Raw genomic sequence first — 21,104 nt, 5'->3', positions numbered from 1 at the left:
TTCTAAGAAAGCATGTTGCTAAATGGTGGTGACCAGAAAGGGTTCTCACCCTCCGCCATAGGTGGACAACATGTGGCCCCAACCTCATTTTTGTTAGCCTCCCAATATCTCCCCAAGTTGCCGCAGTCTTCTGTCCTACTTCAGTTTCTTCTTATATTTCCTGGCTTTTTATAGTGTTTCTCCCCTTTTCTATATAGTTCTAAAGCAATTAGAAAGAGCAGTATTTTATTTGCTAAAACTAAATGTCATTACTTACTCACTTTTCGCTTGGTTGTTTGGCTTGGGGAGGAACTCTCTCTCTCACCCCCCCCCCAGTTGCCTAAAAACTTGTTGGTAGGCTGTTGCCATGTGTATATCTAGCAAAGTGAGAAAGCAATTACTTTCACTTGCTTTCCAAAAAAACCCCAAAAACTGCACTGGTCTGTTTTACTACTGAAAAAATAAACATCACCTCAGTATATTTCCTTGTGAGTAACTTCATCAAACCCGGTGGAGCTTACCTGCATAGGTTTGAGAATTCTAATTGAGATAGCCATGATGAAAATTGAAGCAGGGTGGTCTTTGTTTTGGATTAGTCAGAAAGTTGTCTTAGCACTAGAATGGGGTTATAAAATGGTACCTGCTACAAAGGTTATAGTGAATGTGTGCTGAACTGTGATAGGTTCACCATCCTGATAATCAGATACTGCCTCAAAAACCAAGCAGAAGAGTAGATATTTTGCCTTCTCTTCTGCTTTCAAAAGTATCTGACCTTCTGCAGTAAGGAAAAAAAAGACAGAAGCAGCACTAGGGAAAACATGAGAGGATTCCAGAATGTGAGTGAACAACGCGTGGCAATTTGACACTAAATGCTCAATGAGGAAGCAACCTGGTGCTCACTTCTGGCCTCTGGGGTGTTTCTTCTTTGGTGTCCTGTTCAGGTCATGAAGAAGAGTCCATGGGGATGGGCGGGGGGGGGGGAGGTTGTAAAGCAGCACCAAGGAGAGCTCCTGGTGAGCAACATGTTCCAGCAGTGTCTGAGACCATAATGAATCCTTTCATGCCTTGGCAGTTGGGGAACCCCATGCTGGGTTCCACCCCAGCCTTGAAAAGTGGGTGGCCTTAAAGGGTCAGCTCTTGGCCTGGAGGCTTGCATTTTGCTGCCACTATGGGAGATCATGCCAAACATGCTGCCTGTGTTTCCCTACAAACTCGTGTGTATAGTATGAGGCCCCTGGGAGGTAAGCATGCCGGTCCTAGGCAGTGATGCAGTCTCTGGTCCAAGCTCAGGAGTTCCCAGTTAAGGGATCTCTGTCTTCTTGGTCCCAGAATCTCTGGAATCTTATGCTAGGATACCCCTGGTTCAGTGGTGGTGCCTGGTTCCAGCGCTGCCTTGGTAACACTATTGGTTCCTCAGCCTTTGAGGCTGTCATGATACCAAACTAGCAATCACAGTTGCCCACCTGGGAGAAAAGCTGGGAGCAGAGGCTGCAGGCAGAAAAATCTCCTTTGACACATTAAACCTGGGGCCCTTAATGTAGTGTCTGTGGGTACCACAGTACCCTCAAACACCTCTCTTGGAACCTGCCACAGCTTTCTGCTCTTCTTGTTTTTTAATTGAGTGTGTTTTTTTATATTTACTTTGGGAGATTTGGTGAGAGGGTGCCTGCTTGCTGTTTGTTGGCAAGATGTTGCCTGTTTTGGTGGGGCATAGGTGTTTTGTTTGTGGGGTTTTTTTGGGGGGTGGTGTTTCTAAGATTGGCAGTTTCTGTTCTGTGAAGTGGGTATTTTGTGTTGTCCATTTTGATTTGTTCATTTCCAAATGCGCCCCCAACTTCCCAAAATGTTGGGGAGCCTGCATTAAACAAACAGGTGTCATTGGGGCCTCTGGAATCCTCTTGGCTGGTTCCACTGGGTCTTGCTTAGAAAACTGGGGTGTTTATAGGATTGCTACCTCTTCTGGCAGATGAGTTGTCATTGCTCACTTGCATATATGAATAGAGTTAAATGTGTGCGAATTAAAATTCCAAGACTTCTCATTAATGCCTGTCTAAGCCAAAACAACATACTGGATAGTTAGGAAACTGGTTAGCCTGATTTACTAGGCCAGATAGCAATCCGCTTATTGGCTGGTTCTATTGTCCTAAATAAAAGCCACCAACCCCCTCATAAACACGCTTAATCACAAATGTTATCTATCCGACGTGTACTTGCATACTTCATAAAACACACATACTTAATCCTGCGTGCATAGGATATTTTGTCATGGGGTGTGTGTGTGCGTGCTTACATGTGTTACAGCTTGTAATATGAAACCTTCCTTGGCAGCAGACTTTTGAGCAGAGTTTGTCTTCTCTCATTGATAAACTCAGTTCTGGAAATTCCCCTCTGCACAGTGAAACAATGCTGGGCTATGGGGATTGCAGCCTGCAGCTTCTGCTGTGGGAGCTTGCGTGACTCCAGCGCATCTCGGAGAGTATAAACAAAGCCAAAGCCAGAAACATGCTCTAATTATAGCTGGCAAGCTTTGCAATGGTGAGAGACTCTATGGTGCCTAAGAGTTCCCATCCTCACCTCCCCATTCAAATTGCTCATAACTGAAGGGTCTGAATGGATCTCCAAGGTCACCTAGTACAACTCCTGACCCCAAGGTTTGACCTTTGGCAGCAGCCTGAGATCCAAGCAATAGTATGACACCAGAGCACAGGGGACTAAAGGACAACTACCTTAACACTGCACCCCTGTGCACTCTTTTAGCTTCGGAGTGAGGTCCATTGTGTACAGTGGAAATAATTTCTAATAAGTAAGGTAATAAGTAAGCATAGGCCTAGTCTGCCTGTTTGTTTATTCAATATATTTATATCCTACCTTTCCCCCAAGTTGTTATAAAATACAAAGTAGTCAAAAACAATAGTTAAAATACAACAAAACACATTTAGAACCAGCATTAGAATACGGATTGCCCAGATAGCAGACCAGTGGTCAATGTACTCTGCACCAAGTTTTCAAAGGTTGGTTTAAACAGGAAGCTCTTTGCCTCATCCATTGCTGCAGTGGGCCTTAGTGGGATCTTCTCACCCTGGCATGATGGTCTCTAGGGCTTTCCAGGCTCAAAGCCCAGAATGCTGGATGGAACTCTATTCTGGAAAGTGTAAGGCAGCAACTACCATGGCTGCCAAAGAGGCCTTAGCTGCATGGTCTTGCCTTTTGCCCCCTTGAATCCTGGTGGAGGAGAGGAAAGTAGTAACTGCTCCATGTTTTTGTTTCTGTCTGTCTGGATCAGGTGGTCAGTGAAGGACCTCTTGTAGCAGAGGGAAGAGGACTGTGTTGTGGAGACTGAGGCTCAGTACATTCCAGAGCATTAACACCCAAGGGGCAGTCATAACTCTGGACTATTGGCCAGTAACCTCAGCATAGTAGGAATTGTGCATCATTCAGCAGAGTCTGAAGCGGGTGACAAGAGCAAGTAATTGCTACAGATTTGGACAGTGAAAGTGTGGAGCTACAGCTTGTGTTCAGATCTGACTCACCTGTACCCCCATGTTCAAATAAGCATGTCAAGAGGAAGCCAAGAATACACAGACAATATCCTGTTTTCCCTGTACAGTGGTACCTTGGGTTACAAATGCTTCAGGTTAGAAATGCTTCAGGTTACAGACTCCGCTAACCCAGAAATAGTACCTCGGGTTAAGAACTTTGCTTCAGGATGAGAACAGAAATCGTGCTTTGGCGGTGCAGTGGCAGCAGGAATCCCCATTAGCTAAAGTGGTACCTCAGGTTAAGAACAGTTTCAGGTTAAGAACGGACCTCCGGAACGAATTAAGTTCTTAACCAGAGGTATTACTTTATTTCCTTCTCCCATAGTCCTCATGCTGCCTAGTACAGACTCTGTCTATAAAGTCACCAGCCCAGCCCCTGCCAGAACAAATTTTAATAGCTCACTTGATCACACAAGTGAAGTGGGCTTGGGGGGTGGGGGAATAAATTTATTCCAGTTTGCAAACTCATTCTTCCTTAATCATCTGGAGGTGAACTCTACTCACCTATTTCACAAGCAAGGCCTAGTGTGATGTAAGGCAAGAGTTGTGGTACAGGAGCCAAAGAACACCCCTCTCCCAATGTGCACATATAGAGGTCTAGGAGCTAATCACCCATGGAGGCGACAGGGACTGTTTGACAAGATAGCATTCACAGGCCTTAGGCCATCAGACAAGGGGATGAACAATCAGACAGTGCTTAAGCTTTGAAGCTGAGCAGCTGTCTGAAATAAAAGGACACCAGTCCCTTATCTGTCATCCTGAGGGGCTGGGATCAGAACTGCTGCCTCATCTTTATCAAGGAACATAGTTTGTTGTTTTCCTATGGGCCAAAAGACAGTGTGATATGGAAGATCCATGATCAGGTCTCCAAATGCCTTTTTCTTTGGTTAAAAGCAGCTGCTGCGGAGTGGGGCTGAATGAAGGGTAGGGCTATGGCGCTGAAGAGGGGCTGGTTAACCCTTCACCTATCCCCAAAATCCCTTGCCTGAAACCTCTGTTCCTTTTAGGGGATAGGGTTGCCAAAGGTGTAAAGTGCTGTGATTTGTGCTGTGACTTGAAAAGGCCATGCCTGTTGGAATGCCTGCTATGTGTCTGACAGCAGGGGGCCACAACAAGGACTGGGGAATCTATCACATTCCAGGTGTTGTTAGACTTCAACTCCCATCAGCCCCAGCCAGTGTGGGATGAAGGGAGATGTAGGCAAGCAAAATCTGAAGGGCCATCCCTTTCAGGTTTCGCCATCCCTGGAATAAGCTCATGGGCAAACCGTTTGCAATAGTGACTAAGTGAAATGTGCTCTTTCTTGCAGGTTTCCGTGAGAGTGCTTTTGCCTATGCCATTGCAGCCGCAGGGGTGGTACATGCTGTCTCCAATGCATGCTCCCTGGGCAAGCTGCAGGCATGTGGCTGTGACCAGAAGCGCCGTGGGGATGAGGAAGCTTTCCGCCTTAAGCTGCACCGTCTCCAGCTGGAGGCCATGAACCGAGGCAAGGGGATGATGCATGGAGTGCACTTGGAACACATGCCAGCTGAGGCCCCAGGCCTGCAAGACTCCTGGGAGTGGGGGGGCTGCAGCCCCGATGTGGACTATGGGGAGAAATTTTCCAAGGACTTCTTAGATTCCCGGGAGACCTACCGAGACATCCACTCTCGCATGAGACTGCACAACAACCGTGTTGGCCGGCAGGTGAGCTGAAAGCGCAGCGATGGGTTGGGTGGGGAGTTGGAGTCAAGGCTTGGAAAAAGGTTTCTGGGAAGGAGTCAATAACCCAGACAGTTCCTGATCTATAGAAATAAAAGAGGCTGATCATTCCAGCTCAGACACTCATGTACTTGGTTGGTCCAAGATGGTTTGTATAGGGCTGGCGTAACTGAGAAATGCTGTCTGCATTTAACGTGATGGCAACTTCTGATGCAATCAGATGCAGACTTGAGTCAGGGCTTATCCACACTTACCTTTTGCCCTGCTCTTTCTAGGCACAAGTCTGTGCTTAAAAGCTCTGTGTCTGAGCATTTGTTTCCTTTTTCTTTTTTTGCCCTAGAGCTTTCCCCTCACCCACAGTTTAGCATTCAATGGGAACAAACATCAGTTTGGGTTTTGGGCATATTGCTGTTTGCTCTGATTGAACTTTAAAGAGCAGGTTTTCATGGGAAAAGCTCCAGAAGGGTGGGGAGAAAGGGCGCTTGGACATGAAGATTTAAAGTGTGGACCATGCCTGGAAAGAGAGGAGGAAAGGTAAGTGTGGATAAGCCCTCCCATAGTGTACTGTGCTTGCATTCTGCCAGTGCTTGATCCCTGCCTGGAGCAATCTGAGAACCAAGAGCATCAATTGTGGTTTTGTTTACCAGCAGAAATGATAGCATGGTAGGGCCATCCTCATCTCTGCTTCCCTGATGCACAGTTTCTCATATTTGCATTTTAGATGAAACAGAAGTGTGGAACGTGCAAGAAAATTATGGTAATTCAAGAGATTTCTTGTTCTGTTTAACTACTTAATCCATAAGCAAAGGCCCCATTGCTCTGCATACTTAAGTCTCATTCCAAGCTCACTGGAAAGCAAATAGAACACCCATGATTAGAAGCAGTTTACTTCTAATCACTGAATGCTTAGAAAACGGCATGGACTGGATTCATCTATTTGTTGACTATTTATCCCACCATGACCAGAATGAGTATTGTGTTATGCTTTGCTTATGAGACTGACATGGCATTTGGCTGGACACGATGTGCATGAGAATGCTGGACCCTCTGTTTTCTTACACTGCTCGGTGGATTTCTGCTTTCCATAAGAAGTGAGCATAGATCTGGCTCCAGAATTGCAGCAGCAACCTGCCCAGCATAGGGATGGTTTTCATACCATGATACCTTCATGAGTGGCACAAGGGAGCAAATTCTTAAAGTAAATATAGAAGACCATGTTTTCACTTTTGCCATAAGAAGAACCCGCTGGACCAGGCCAATGGCCCATCTGGTCCAGCATCCTGTTCTTTCAGTGGGTGACCAGATGCCCGTGGGAAACCTGCAAGCAGGACCTGAGGACAGAACACTCCATTTCTGAAGTTTCCAGCACCTGGTATTCAGAAGCATGTGGCCTCTAACACTGGAGGCAGAGCATAACCACCATCATGTCTAGAAGCCCTGAATTTGCCTAAAATTTACTAGCTAAAATGCATGCATATCTGACATGCACAAACTGTACAGTGACCAGTTCCAGCACTATATTTTCCTGGTGCAAACTGCCTTGTGAAATGGAGCCTGTAAAGTGGCAGCTGGTGTAGCCACAGTCAGCCCTTTGTAACATGCTTTTAAAATCCTGACCCTGTGAACACACAGACACCGTCTCCTTGCACAAAAGTAGCTCATGATGATTAAAGCTGTTGATCTGCTTAATGATCTGCATGCACATCTCTGAAATTGCTCTGTATTCAGAATATTTGTTGTTCACTGAGGAACAATCAAGCTGCAGGTAGCAGAGATACTATCTGTACATGCATTTGGCAAAGTAGATTCTGGCCCATCAAAACTTACGCTACAATATGTTGTTGTTGTTTAGTCGTTTAGTCGTGTCCGACTCTTCGTGACCCCATGGACCATAGCACGCCAGGCACTCCTGTCTTGCACTGCCTCCCGCAGTTTGGTCAAACTCATGTTCGTAGCTTCGAGAACACTGTCCAACCATCTTGTCCTCTGTCGTCCCCTTCTCCTAGTGCCCTCAATCTTTCCCAACATCAGGGTCTTTTCCAAGGATTCTTCTCTTCTCATGAGGTGGCCAAAGTATTGGAGCCTCAGCTTCACGATCTGTCCTTCCAGGGAGCACTCAGGGCTGATTTCCTTAAGAATGGATAGGTTTGATCTTCTAGCAGTCCATGGGACTCTCAAGAGTCTCCTCCAGCACCATAATTCAAAAGCATCAATTCTTCGACGATCAGCCTTCTTTATGGTCCAGCTCTCACTTCCATACATCACTACTGGGAAAACCATAGCTTTAACTGTACGGACCTTTGTCGGCAAAGTGATGTCTCTGCTTTTTAAGATGCTGTCTAGGTTTGTCATTGCTTTTCTCCCAAGAAGCAGGCGTCTTTTAATTTCGTGACTGCTGTCACCATCTGCAGTGATCAAGGAGCCCAAGAAAGTAAAATCTCTCACTGCCTCCATTTCTTCCCCTTCTATTTGCCAGGAGGTGATGGGACCAGTGGCCATGATCTTGGTTTTTTTGATGTTGAGCTTCAGACCATATTTTGCGCTCTCCGCTTTCACCCTCATTAAAAGGTTCTTTAATTCCTCCTCGCTTTCTGCCATCAAGGTTGTGTCATCTGCATATCTGAGGTTGTTGATATTTCTTCCGGCAATCTTAATTCCGGCTTGGGATTCATCTAGTCCAGCCTTTCGCATGATGAATTCTGCATATAAGTTAAATAAGCAGGGAGACAATATACAACCTTGTCGTACTCCTTTCCCAATTTTGAACCACTCAGTTGTTCCATATCCAGTTCTAACTGTAGCTTCTTGTCCCACATAGAGATTTCTCAGGAGACAGATGAGGTGATCAGGCACTCCCATTTCTTTAAGAACTTGCCATAGTTTGCTGTGGTCGACACAGTCAAAGGCTTTTGCATAGTCAATGAAGCAGAAGTAGACGTTTTTCTGGAACTCTCTAGCTTTCTCCATAATCCAGCGCATGTTTGCTATTTGGTCTCTGGTTCCTCTGCCCTTTCGAAATCCAGCTTGCACTTCTGGGAGTTCTCGGTCCACATACTGCCTAAGCCTGCCTTGTAGAATTTTAAGCATAACCTTGCTAGCGTGTGAAATGAGCGCAATTGTGCGGTAGTTGGAGCATTCTTTGGCACTGCCCTTCTTTGGAATTGGGATGTAGACTGATCTTCTCCAATCCTCTGGCCATTGCTGAGTTTTCCAAACTTGCTGGCATATTGGGTGTAGCACCTTAACAGCATCATCTTTTAAATTTTTAAATAGTTCAGCTGGAATATCATCACTTCCACTGGCCTTGTTATTAGCAATGCTTTCTAAGGCCCATTTGACTTCACTCTCCAAGATGTCTGGCTCAAGGTCAGCAACCACACTACCTGGGGTGTATGAGACCTCCATATCTTTCTGGTATAATTCCTCTGTGTATTCTTGCCACCTCTTCTTGATGTCTTCTGCTTCTGTTAGGTCCTTACCACTTTTGTCCTTGATTATGGTAATCTTTGTACGAAATGTTCCTTTCATATCTCCAATTTTCTTGAACAGATCTCTGGTTTTCCCCATTCTATTGTTTTCCTCTATTTCTTTGCATTGCTCATTTAAGAAGACCCTCTTGTCTCTCCTTGCTGTTTTTTGGAAATCTGCATTCAGTTTCCTGTATCTTTCCCTATCTCCCTTGCATTTTGCTTGCCTCCTCTCCTCCGCTATTTGTAAGGCCTCGTTGGATAGCCATTTTGCTTTCTTGCATTTCCTTTTCCTTGGGATGGTTTTCGTTGCTGCCTCCTGTATAATGTTACGAGCCTCCATCCATAGTTCTTCAGGCACTCTGTCCACCAAATCTAAATACTTAAACCTGTTCCTCACTTCCACTGTGTATTCATAAGGGATTTGATTCAGATTGTATCTTACTGGCCCAGTGGTTTTTCCTACTTTCTTCAGTTTAAGCTGGAATTTTGCTATAAGAAGCTGATGATCTGAGTTACAGTCAGCTCCAGGTCTTGTTTTTGCTGACTGTATAGAGCTTCTCCATCTTTGGCTGCAGAGAATATAATCAATCTGATTTCGATGCTGCCCATTTGGTGATATCCATGTGTAGAGTCGTCTCTTGTGTTGTTGGAAGAGAGTGTTTGTGATGACCAGCTTGTTCTCTTGACAGAACTCTATTAGCCTTTGCCCTGCTTCATTTTGAACTCCAAGGCCAAACTTGCCAGTTGTTCCTTTTATCTCTTGATTCCCTACTTTAGCATTCCAATCCCCTGTAATGAGAAGAACATCCTTCTTTGGTGTCATTTCTAGAAGTTGTTGTAGGTCTTCATAGAATTGGTCAATTTCACTTTCTTCAGCACCGGTAGTTGGTGCATAAACTTGGATTACTGTGATGTTAAAAGGTCTGCCTTGGATTCGTATCGAGATCATTCTGTCATTTTTGAGATTGCATCCCATTACAGCTTTTGCCACTCTTTTGTTGACTATGAGGGCCACTCCATTTCTGCTACAGGATTCTTGCCCACAGTAGTAGATATGATAGTCACCCGAACTGAATTCGCCCATTCCCTTCCATTTTAGTTCACTGATGCCCAGGATGTCGATATTTATTCTTGTCATCTCATTTGTAGATGACGCTACAATATATTTTAGTTTTTAAGGTGTCAAATAATCTTTTTTCCTCTGCATTGCACATACTGAGATGTAGATCAGCCAGTGCAGTAACCCCCATCTTGGAGAAGAGCATTTGTGAGGTTTCAAGAAAAGCTTGATTCAGTCAAGCACATTATTCTGCTGATTAAGGTTTGAACGCTAAAATACTGAACAGTTTGAGTGGGTGGCCACCCATGATCTGAGCTAGGTTCAAGCCTCTTTATTCCCCCACAACTAATAGTTCTACAGGAAAACCCAGTGAGAGTTACTATTACTAATTCATTACCTGCAACTTGAAAGTGGTTTTATAATAACAAAAGATGGATGAAGAAGTTAATTGCTATGGGAAGAAAATGGCAATGAACATTTTCAGTGGAAGTAAGCCTAGCAAAAATTGTGCAGTCATCTCTAAGTTGTACAGCTGGGGAGGGCCAACTTTTTTCTATTGATGGACACATTTGAGGGTCACATTCCCGTGGGAGTAATCTGTCAGACAGCAGTAGAGTCAGAAGTGGGTACAGCTACTCCCTTTCTGTCTTTTTGCCACCCACTTTCTCCCCTTTTCCTTTTCCACCTGTTTTTCCCATTTGCCACTCACAAGAAGTTGAGCCAAGAGTTACCGATTGCTCACCTGCATTGTATAGGTACACCTATCTGATCTGATGCACCCATTTCTAATAACATGCAAACAGAAAAAAGAGGGATGTCTTCATGGACTTGTCCACTCCCTTGAAGAGAATGGGGAAGCCCCTTAGAGGCAGGGGGGCTTCCAGGTGATAGGTTTCTTGAGCATTCATTCTGATTTGTTTTCAGGGAGGTTAGATGATATTGCATCAAAGCAAATGTTATCCCACACTTGCTTTGATGCAGTTTCACCTAACCTCCCACACTTTCCAGTGCATTATCCCATCACTTCCCTCATTTCCAAAAGTCTTATCTTTTGGGAGGTGCGTTTGTTAGTTGACTTTCCAATCAACTATAATTGCACAACCTGAATTTGATGGTATATGAATCCTACCTGAATCTCACCTGAAAATGGCAACAGTCTGGAAGTGTTAGGCAAGCGTTTGGATGGATTAATTTATGCAGCAAGATGATTGATCGGAGGACCTCTTAAGGCTACTATATACTTTGCTAGACAAAGTTCTTCAGCAAAAATAGCTTTTGGCTGCTCTTGATAAAGAGTGTATTTACCTGTGATCAGAGCTGTGTGTAGGGGACCCAGGTGGCGCTGTGGTTAAACCACTGAGCCTAGGGCTTGCTGACCAGAAGGTCGGCGGTTTGAATCCCTGTGACGGGGTGAGCTCCCGTTGCTTGGTCCCAGCTCCTGCCAACCTAGCAGTTCGAAAGCACGTCAAAATGCAAGTAGATAAATAGGAACCGCTACAGCGGGAAGGTAAACGGCGTTTCCATGTGCTGCTCTGGTTTGCCAGAAGCGGCTTTGTCATGCTGGCCACATGACCTGGAAGCTATACGCCGGCTCCCTCGGCCAATAATGTGAGATGAGCGCGCAACCCCAGAGTCGGTCACGACTGGACCTAATGGTCAGGGGTCCCTTTACCTTTACCTAGAGCTGTGTGTATTCTGTGACCACTCTATGCAAGTGTAGAAGTAGGCATTGGAGACACCTTAATTTCATTTTAACTTCAGTTGTTCAGGTCAAAATTCAAAACCAGCACTTTGAATTGTTCCTGGAAAGCAGCAGGAAGCCAGTGCAGGTGTTCAAGCACTAGTATAATGTGTTCCATATTTTAGAGAGAAAGATTACTTAACAATGCATTTTTTTGTAATTTAAGAGAAATAGTGTTCTAATTATAGCTTAGTGCACCAGACATCCTCAAGGGTAGTATATGCAAGTGAAAACTGAGTAATGCTTAACATTGCAAATTAAATAATAGAGATGCATGACTGCAGGAATAAAAGCTTGTCACCGTAAAATGACTTCTCCCAGCACATTCACTTCCTCTATTACCTCTCAGTCTGCATCCTAAAAAGAAATGTTCCTAAAAGTTGCATCCTTGAACTCAGAAGACAATCTGCAGTAATTTGGGATTGTTGCGCATCATAACAGCCTTCAGTCTTTTGCCAATCAGTTTATTTTATTTACAGGTAGGTAGCTGTGTTGGTCTGACGTAGTCGAAACAAAATAAAAAAATTCCTTCCAGCAGCACCTTAAAGACCAACTAAGTTTTTTATTTTGGTATGAGCTTTCGTGTGCATGCACACTTCTTCAGATAAATCTAGTTGGTCTTTAAGGTGCTGCTGGAAGGAATTTTTTTAGTTTATTTTATGATATACGTTTAAAGTACCAATTACCTGAAGTGGCCACAATGTATGTATTTGGATTCACCATTCCTAACTATAAAGTCGGCCCCAGTGAAGATCAGTACTTGAGATACATCACATTAGGATAGAAGGAAACCCATGAACTGTGTCATGTTACTTATAAGTAATCTAAAAATGAGGTGTACAAAAGAGACATCCAGTCCTATAGGGCTAACTTCTATTTATATGAGTTCATCAATTACAAGTATTGAAGGTTGGTACATCCAGATCCTGAAAGTGCTCCAGTGCCTTACAAGAATTTTCTAGAAGGGGTCATGGGTGGCTTTTCTGTCTCTGCATGACTTTGATGTGAAAAGCCATACATGGTGAAGCTTTGCCTTCTGTGTACATTGTAAAAGGTTGCAGGAGTCCTCTCACACAATAACACTGCTCAGTATGCAGTGAGCTGGGGAGTTGCTCTAATAGGACTGTTTTAAGAATCCTCAGTAAAAGCAGCTGACTGTCCCACTGATATATACCACTGAGAACTAACTCACATATGTGTTAAGCAAGACCGCTTCATGCCAGCACTGCCAAGGGCTGCTGCAACAAACAGCAGTACCAGCCTTTGGGAGGCAGAGACGCAAATGGGCATCAGAGGAGGCAGGGAAGGAAGGAAAGAGGGACAGAGGCCAGCGCTGCCTGAAGCACCCTGACCATCATTCAAGGCACCCCAGGGTGCCACGACACACTGGTTGAAAATCACTGGCCTGAAGTGTTTTCCTTTCTATCATTCCTTTGAGATGGAATGGTAAAATCTGCAGTTCAAATGCCCTTGCTGTGTTGATATAGGAGAAATCTAATCCAGGTTAATGACTGCTAATACAGGTTAAGCCTTCCTCCTGTAAACAAGCTTGCCCTAAGTCTGACCTTTTGGCTCCTTGACAAGGGGGAAGGAGCCCTGCACTCTGCCTAATCCATCAGAGTCAGACCACTCGGCCACTGCTTTGTATCTGTGCTTTTAGGAGAACCATTGTTCCACCAAGGTTGGTACAAGAATCAGTGCTTTTGAAATCCAGGGAAATCTAGGTTGTGTATGGGATACATGGATGGAACAATATGCCCAGGCTGATCATGGAATCTCCTTTTAAAAAAATCTGTGGGAGGATATGTGACATATAAGATATTATGCTTCAGTGAGGAAAGGGTCTGAGGAAGATGCTCCGCTGGATCCCCAAGAGCCAGGGCCGGTGCGTCCATTTAGGCAAACTAGGCAGTTGCCTAGGGCGCAAAAATGGAGGGGGTGCTGGCCAGCCTGCCCCACAAAACCCCCACGCCACTGCCGCCCTCCCACGGCGCGCGCGCGCTCCTCCCGCCTATGGAGGGGACGCTGTGAGTTCCTCAGCGGCTGCAGCAAACGAGCGGTGGCGGTGGCAGCAGCAACGCCTGTAGCTGAAGCCTTCAGCTATGGCGCTGCCGCTTGCTCGCTGCAGCCGCTGAGGAGCTCACAGCGCCCCCTCCATAGGCGGGATGGCACTGAGCTCTCCTTTTGGCTTGCGCTCCTCCCGCCTATGGAGGGGATGCAGGGGCGTCAGCGGCGTTGTGCGTGGGGCGTGACACATGCGTCATGACACATGCGCCGGGGGGCGCCAGAAGGTGATTTTGCTTAGGGCGCAAAAAGCCCTAGCACCGGCCCTGCCAAGAGCCGATAAATCTGACTGCTAATGGCAGCCAGAAATTTTATTTGAGTGACTAACAGGGAAATCCTTGAGTGTGTTCCACCGCAGGATTACCCATTTTTCAAAATACTGGAAGCAAACAAGGAGGCGGAAAATGTCTCTATTAAAAAGATGTTAGAGCAAGTCGCATACTAGGATGCAGTATCAATGTTAGGAGCTGGGAGGGAGGGATTGCTACAAACAGTGTTAGAAACTGAGATTTGAAAACTAGAAGCTAAATGGCACCTTAAACCTAGGTTATGGGCACCCTTTTTTATAACAAGAATACAAAGCTGAAAATGAATGAACTGCAACTAAAATATTACATTCATTTTTCGCATGGTCTACTCCTTCCCCACCCCCCTAATATTCTTAAGAGGGTCTCTTCTCCAGTCTTCAGAGAGTAGCTGGAAGTGGGGAGGCAGAAAAAGGTCCTCCTTTCCTTCCACTCTGCAGTTTTAATCTGTAATCTTAGGCACAGTACTGCGCCCAGAGCTCAGAAACTGCTCACCCTAATGAAATTCTCTGTCGCAAAATGTGCCTAGAACAATGGGAGTTTTGAACACTGGCTACAAATGCACCTTGCCCATTGATCTTTGCTTTGTGAAGCTCTTTTGACCAGTGGCAGTTAAAAAGAATGCACTTATTTTACTTCTGTGGAGCAGAAAGGCTCACCTTGTTGCTAGAACAGTGTTTGACTGCTATATCCAGCCAAAGTGTGTGGCTCTCTTTCGTCTCTTAGGACTAACCTGGAATTGCTTTGAAGCAGGAGAATGATGGTGTGTGTGTTTGTGTATACATGATATCAATATGTTTGATAGGCGTGCAATGAGAAGACGATGGTCAGTGCCAGGAGACAGCAGAGTAAGATCCAGGCAGGATAGGAGCCACAAAAGGCCCTGTCAAAGAGGCATATATCCAATAATGGTGTTTGGGCCTGGCAATAACACATGCAGCTGCACAGTTTGCATTACATTGACACCCAGCTACCCCAGCTGGGTTCTGGGGCTGCGCTGCCCACAGTGCTCCAATGTAGTATTGCTACAGTGTATTGAAATGGTGTATTAGACTTACCCAGTGGGCACTGATCGCAGTGCTTTGCTGCCTACCTCTGCCAGCCTTATGCTATCATTTGGGTTACCCTCACTGGAGTTTACTGGCACAGAACGTGCTCCACAAGAGAGCATTCTTCAGAAAAGACTTTTCAGACCTATAACCTGGCTCTCAAGGTGATAGAAAGGGCTTGTTCCTGTGGCGGGTTTTAGAAGGGAGACTTGGGTGGGAGGAATGGGACACCTCTCGATTGCAAGTTAATTTAATAAAGCAACAGTTCTCATTAATATGAACAAACTAGGCATATTTTGAGGAGCCCTAATAGGATTTTTTAGAACTGGCCCATGATGATGGGATACTTGTCCCCAATTTCTTACTATGTTAAGCATCTTTTTCTTTAAAAAAAACATTTTGAGTCCCTCTGCCCTTCTCCCCTCCTGGGACCAGTTTTCCACCGGATGCTTTCTTTGTGACCTAAAGGGCAGAATATTGGGAGTGAAGAAACTAAACCTTGGCTCCTACCAGCACTATTCAAGGAGACCCACATTCTGGCTTCTCCTACGAAGCCTTTCCTGAAACATGCTGGTGGGTGTTCCACCCACTTGCAGAAACTGTCCCTTGCTGACAAAATTGCAGTAGATCCCTTGCCAGAGAAAAGAATCTTTGTGGTTTGTTTCTTTAAAAAGAAAAAAGGAAACGAAAAACTCACTACAGCTGCAATCCTATATATACACTTACTTGGAAGTAAGTTTCATTGAACTTGGTGGGATTTTCATACAAGTAAACATGCAATAGGCTTGTACTGTGCAGCTGTTCTTTGAGATTAGGTGTCCTTTGAACAGTTGTACTTTCAAGCTCAGTGTATTGGGCTGGAGAGTGAGCGGAGGTGGGGGAGAGGAAGACATGCCCCTGCCTGGTTGCTGTGAATGACCTTTTGTTATCCCCTCTGCATGGTATAGAGCTCTGATTTAGGAAAGATGGCTCTGGAGGGCTTCTCTGAGGGGGAGCACCATTGTCCTCCCGCTGGTTCCTTCGGGAAGCCCCTGCCTTGGGCAGGATGGGAACTTTGTTCCCCAACACCCTTCCCCAGTAGGGGAAGCACACAGGAAATGGTTTCCAAACCACTAGGTGGGTTGCAAGGGGGATAATGGCTCCAGCCTATTAGTGCTCTGTAATTTGGTGCTAATTTCCTTTATTACAGTGTTCCTGCACAGCAGGGGGTGGTGCTTGCTGCTTGAAGCATGTGTGGGGTGTGTGTGGCTGATCTTGCCATCGAATCTGTGCAAGCACTGGGGCTAGCACTTGGTGGAGAGATGGCACTGGCTTGCTCTGCAGGCTGGTATCATGTGCCTGCCTTGGCCCCTTTTGCCTCTCTAAGAGGCACGGAGGCGCTCGCTTGGCAAGGCAGTCTGTGCTGCAGCTGTGCTTGGTGAAGGGATGGATCTGTGGCAACTGGCATTGCTGTGGCATTAGGAAAACTCTGAGCTAGCAAGGCTAGAGCTGCACTCATGAAGGACATAACTTGCCTTGTTGGATCAGACCAAAAGTCCAGCTGGTCCAGTCCTCTTGTCACAGCCAGGTCACCCTGGCAAGCTTCTAAAAAGGCTCTAGCCTCTCCCTATTCTTTGGTTCCAGCACCCATTAATCAGGCTTATACTGCCCTTGAATATGGAGATCTTATTTTTTAAAAGCACTGCTGTCTCAGGTTGTTAGATGTAAGTGAAGGTGACCTGCTGCACAGACCCACACCTACCCCCCCTTCTGACTTAAAGCCATGTGCTATTATGTCCTGCTGCACTCAATGGTGTTTCTGGATATTTAAAGCAATTCACAGTAAGCAAGAAGTAAACCAGGCAAATGCCTGGCTATTTGGCCAAAGAGTAGGAGACTATGGGTGTGGGCTCTATGCCAGACTTGTGTGAACAGAAGTCAAGATAGCACAATCCAATATGCTGAAATTTGTGTCTAATGGAAACATTACTTTTGGTACACAATTATATACAGAATAAACAAAGTCCCATTTTCTCCCTCTACACATGCACTTGCCTGACAATGCATGCAGGAGCAGGTGTCATATAGCTAAATGGAGCAGGTCTGCACACTTTGTGACTTGTCATAAAAAGTGTACTATGGGTTGCCAGGAGCCTGATAACACTTGTTTTTGCCCCTTCCTGAGACTGCAGGAGCAAGGTGATTGTCAAAACAATCTGGTACACTGAGTTTGGCTTGGTGGGTAAGCAAACTGTTACACACACACACACACACACACACACACACTTACAGACATTGGCAGTTTTCCTGATAACATTCTTAATTCACTTGTGGTAGAATCTACTATGTATTGGAATGCCTCCCAGGTGCACTGATTTCCTGCTTGCAAATAGAGCAGAAAAGACTGCTGTTAAGTCCAAGCCAGTAGCAAGAACAGTGTATAAAGAGCTTTACAGCATTTGTTCTATTTTGCCTTACACATCCCAGCGAGGTATATCATGCTGAGAAATGGTGTGTTGCCAATTGCCCCTCAAATAGGTTATATAGCTGGGCACAGACTGGGCTTCCCAAGGCCCCCATCTTGTCCAATCTTGCCTGTTGTTCCAAGAACAGACACAAGATAGAACAGTCATTGTTGTTTCCTGATGTTGTGCTTTGAATAACCATTTGAGGCAGGCAGAAATTCATAAGGTGGAGCTGTGTTCTTGCATGCAGCAGTGAAAGGCAAAGAGACTATATGGATCCATTTGTAGGATCTTCCCCAAAGACTATAGATATGGTGTATAGTGGCCAGATGCCAAAGAGGGCAGGGCTTTTGCCCCTTTAATAGTGATGTCTGGGCTAAGAGGCATCAGTTTACTCTGTCAGTCCCAGCTCTCTCCTGCCTTTGCCCACCCATTAGGAAGACGGGATTTCCCAGGCTGGAGGCAGTCACCTCTCCCCTGGTTGGAACATGCCTGCCTGACGGTCGGGGAGGTACAAGCACACTCCACCACTGCTCCAGGCGTCAGTACACATAACAGGCAGGGGGCCATAATCCTGCTCCCTCCAGATCTTAGAGGGAGGGAGCAGCATGTGGTGGGCGAGCTGCATTCAAGCAGCAAGTAGGCTTCTCTGCCTAGCCACCTATCCAACCTATCCAAACTTGGATAAAGATCATTCCCTCTCTTCATAGCACCTCCCACCATCTTTGCACATGGGCTTTTCCTTGGGTAGAAGCAACCTCACACAAGGGCACTTCTGCCCAGGAAGCCAGCAAAAGGACATCCTTCACGAGTCTTTTCACCCACGCATCTTGAGCCAGGATGAATCCAGCATTAAGCCATCCCAGGCTGAGGCTTGTTCCATTTACAGTATTTAAAATGATCTTATGCAGGGAATCACACCTTGGGTGCTTCTTTCCAAGTTGCCCATCTTTATCCCTAGAGGAACTCATAGGGGTGGCTTAGCCCCCTGCTGACCCTCCCTCCCTGTTGCTTTCTTCTCAGGCATTCTCTTCCCAATATACGTGGACCAGGGATGGGGTACCTTTGGCCTGCCACATGTTGCTGAACTACAACTCCCGTCAGCCCAGCATGTGGCCAAGGATGATGGGAGTTGTAGTTCAGCAGCAGATAGAGGGCCAAAGATACCCCACACCTGACCTAGGCCTTCCAAGCACACATGCAAGGTTAAACAGAGAGTTAACTTAACCTTCAGGGCCTCGTTACATGCCAATCAAGTGGATGCTTCTGTTGTACAATGCATCTAATTCTCTATTAGCCCCAAGGTCTTCTGCATCCCAGTGCCAAACCAGTCACCTTAGCTGGATCCAAACATAATATAAGTTAGATGCTACGGCCGGACCCTCTAGCTCAGGGGCAGGGAATCTGGCCCTTCAGATGTTCTTGAACTCCTGACAGCCCCAGTCACCATGGCCAACGGTCAAGGATGATGGACGTTGCAATTCAGCAGCAGCTGGAGAACCACAGTTTTCCCCATTCCTTCTCTAGTTGGTGATTCCACCCCCCCCCCAAAAAACCCCCGTGAATCTCAGCTTTGGGACTTTTTTTCTAGTACCGAGAACACATTTGAACATTCAGTATAGGTACCAGGCAGATGGGCAAAAGCATGCTCCCTCAAGATCCTGGAGATGGTTGGTCATACAATAAGTAAGCTGCTCTTCCCTGTGCTGGAGGGAGATCATTTATGCTGGTTATCCCAATGAGTTTGCAGCAGTATTTCTTTCTCCCTGTTTTAGCTTTAAGCCTCTTGTGAGTATTTTCAGATATCTCAATGTTCTCCTCCTCTGTATCAATCCTTTCTTCTTTTTCTCTGCATTGCTGCTGAGACCCTTCTTTCTAGTTCCCAGCCCTTTAATCAGTCCTAAACTTGCACTCTCTGTTCCCTCCATGGATCCCATTTCTCACCCTTCCACCTGGCAAACAACTCATTTTCTCTGTTTTTATTCTGAAGAGTCTTGATTGACCCTGCTCCTTCCCCTTTTTCTTTTTCTTTCCTCCCTAATGTGTCTCGTTTTGATCTTCAGATGATAAACTTGGGCAGGGCCCACTTTAATAACAATAATCATTTCAGTCCAGAGTCCCAGATGGAGCTTCAGATCAAGTAAAACTCAGAATAAACACAGTTGCAATAGTTAGGGCTTGGGAAACCAAATCAGGATGTTGAAAGTTACATTTCTTCTCGCAGAACCAGAAATTTGGAATCCAAAACAAAACTCAAATGTCTCTTCTGTGGCCTTTATCTATGCAGTTGCTCAATACTTGGAAGTAGTACACACACACACACACACACACACCTTTCCATTTGAGAGGGAGGGGTGATTACACATTGTGCTGTTCCTCTCTGCAGCTTCAATTTTTTAAAATTGCATTTTAGCTTTAGTTTTTTCCTGCAGAAATCATGAAAGTTAGCTTTTACACTTCTTGCCTTTATAGTTACAGAAAGGAACCTTAGCACCCTGTGTACTTCGCAGCAAGACTCCAAAATAAAGTGTGTTGGGGAGGGGGAGAGAAGCACCTTTTTGAAAACACGGCTGTTTTCTCTTTCTTTTTAAATGAAAAGGTCCTGTGATATGACTGTTGTCTAAATCTGAGTTACTGATGCATACATTTAGAGCATCAGCTTCATCTTTCATTCTCACTCTGCAAACAGCCCTACCCTCTTGCAGCCGTGTAATCCCTGACCGCACGTCGCTGCATGTAACCAGGTACAACAGCTGCACCCATACAGGGTTGAACAAACTATCCTCATCCCACCTCTTAATGAACACCATAGCAACTAGGAACAGTTTGGATCTATTTATATGGAATCCTGGGAAGGGCAAATGCCTCTCACACCTACATCCCACATGCGGAAGGACCTCTCCTCCCTCCGTTATAGGTGACAATGATTAATCACATTATTGAAATTCAGATGTACCAGGCTGAGTTCAAGCTGTTACAGCCTTTAACAACTTGGGACTAATTCCTAAGCCTTTCTCTCTATGTGCCTACTGGATCACTTCGATCTGTGTTACTTGCACTTTTTACAAGTGCCGTAGAATGTTAATTCTGCACTTTGGTGTGGCGGCTGTGTCAGTGTGACTCTGGAACTCTCTGCCTATTGACGTCAGGCAGGTGCCTCTACTATATTGCTTAAGGGCTTATTCACACTTACATTTTGCCCTGCTCTTTCCAGGCAGAGGCACTCTGTGTCTGAGCAGTTTTTTGTTTTTGTTTTGCCCTGAGCTTTCCCCATGAAACCCCACTGTTTAAAGTTGAATCAGTGCAAACATCAATTCGGGTTTCCCACAGATTGATGTTTGTTCCAATTGAGCTTTAAAGAGCAGGTTTTCACAGGGAAAGCTCCAGAGGGGACAGGGGAAAGGGCACTTGGACATGGAGCTTTAAATCACAGAGTGTGCCTGGAAAGAGCAAAGGAAAGGGAAGTGCGGATAAATCCTTGATACCTGTGGGGGGGGGATCTGTTTTGGCAAGCCCATCCAGACACATGTTTTAGGGCTAATCCACACTTCCTCTTGTTCTACTGCTTTCCCCTAGGGAAAACCGCTCTTTAGTGTTTAGTCGGAGCAAATGGAATTTGAGTTTCCCCCAGATTGCCATTTGTTCCATTCTATTGCTAAAAAGTGGGTTTTTCCTTGGAAACGAGTAGGTCAAGTGGAAAACTGCTGGGACCTGTGCTTTCTAGGGACGGCACAAGCGGAAGTGTGGACGAG

The 21,104-nt window shown here is 45.5% G+C and overlaps 1 protein-coding gene across 1 annotated transcript in view; it reads left to right on the top strand.

Annotated features, from left to right (window-relative positions):
• WNT10A (Wnt family member 10A) overlaps positions 1–21,104 on the top strand; it is a 53,380-nt gene that overhangs the window by 25,118 nt on the left and 7,158 nt on the right. Inside the window, exon 3 of the mRNA XM_035127221.3 lies at positions 4,828–5,204. Within this exon, the coding sequence (XP_034983112.1) occupies positions 4,828–5,204 (377 nt within the window). The remainder of the gene's footprint in view (positions 1–4,827; positions 5,205–21,104) is intronic.

This window comes from Zootoca vivipara, chromosome 1 (genome assembly GCF_965207765.1).
Source record: "Zootoca vivipara chromosome 1, rZooViv2.hap1.1, whole genome shotgun sequence".
Classification (NCBI taxonomy): domain Eukaryota; kingdom Metazoa; phylum Chordata; class Lepidosauria; order Squamata; family Lacertidae; genus Zootoca; species Zootoca vivipara.
Note: the sequence above shows the minus strand (reverse complement) of the source record. Positions and strands in the feature narration are given on the sequence as shown.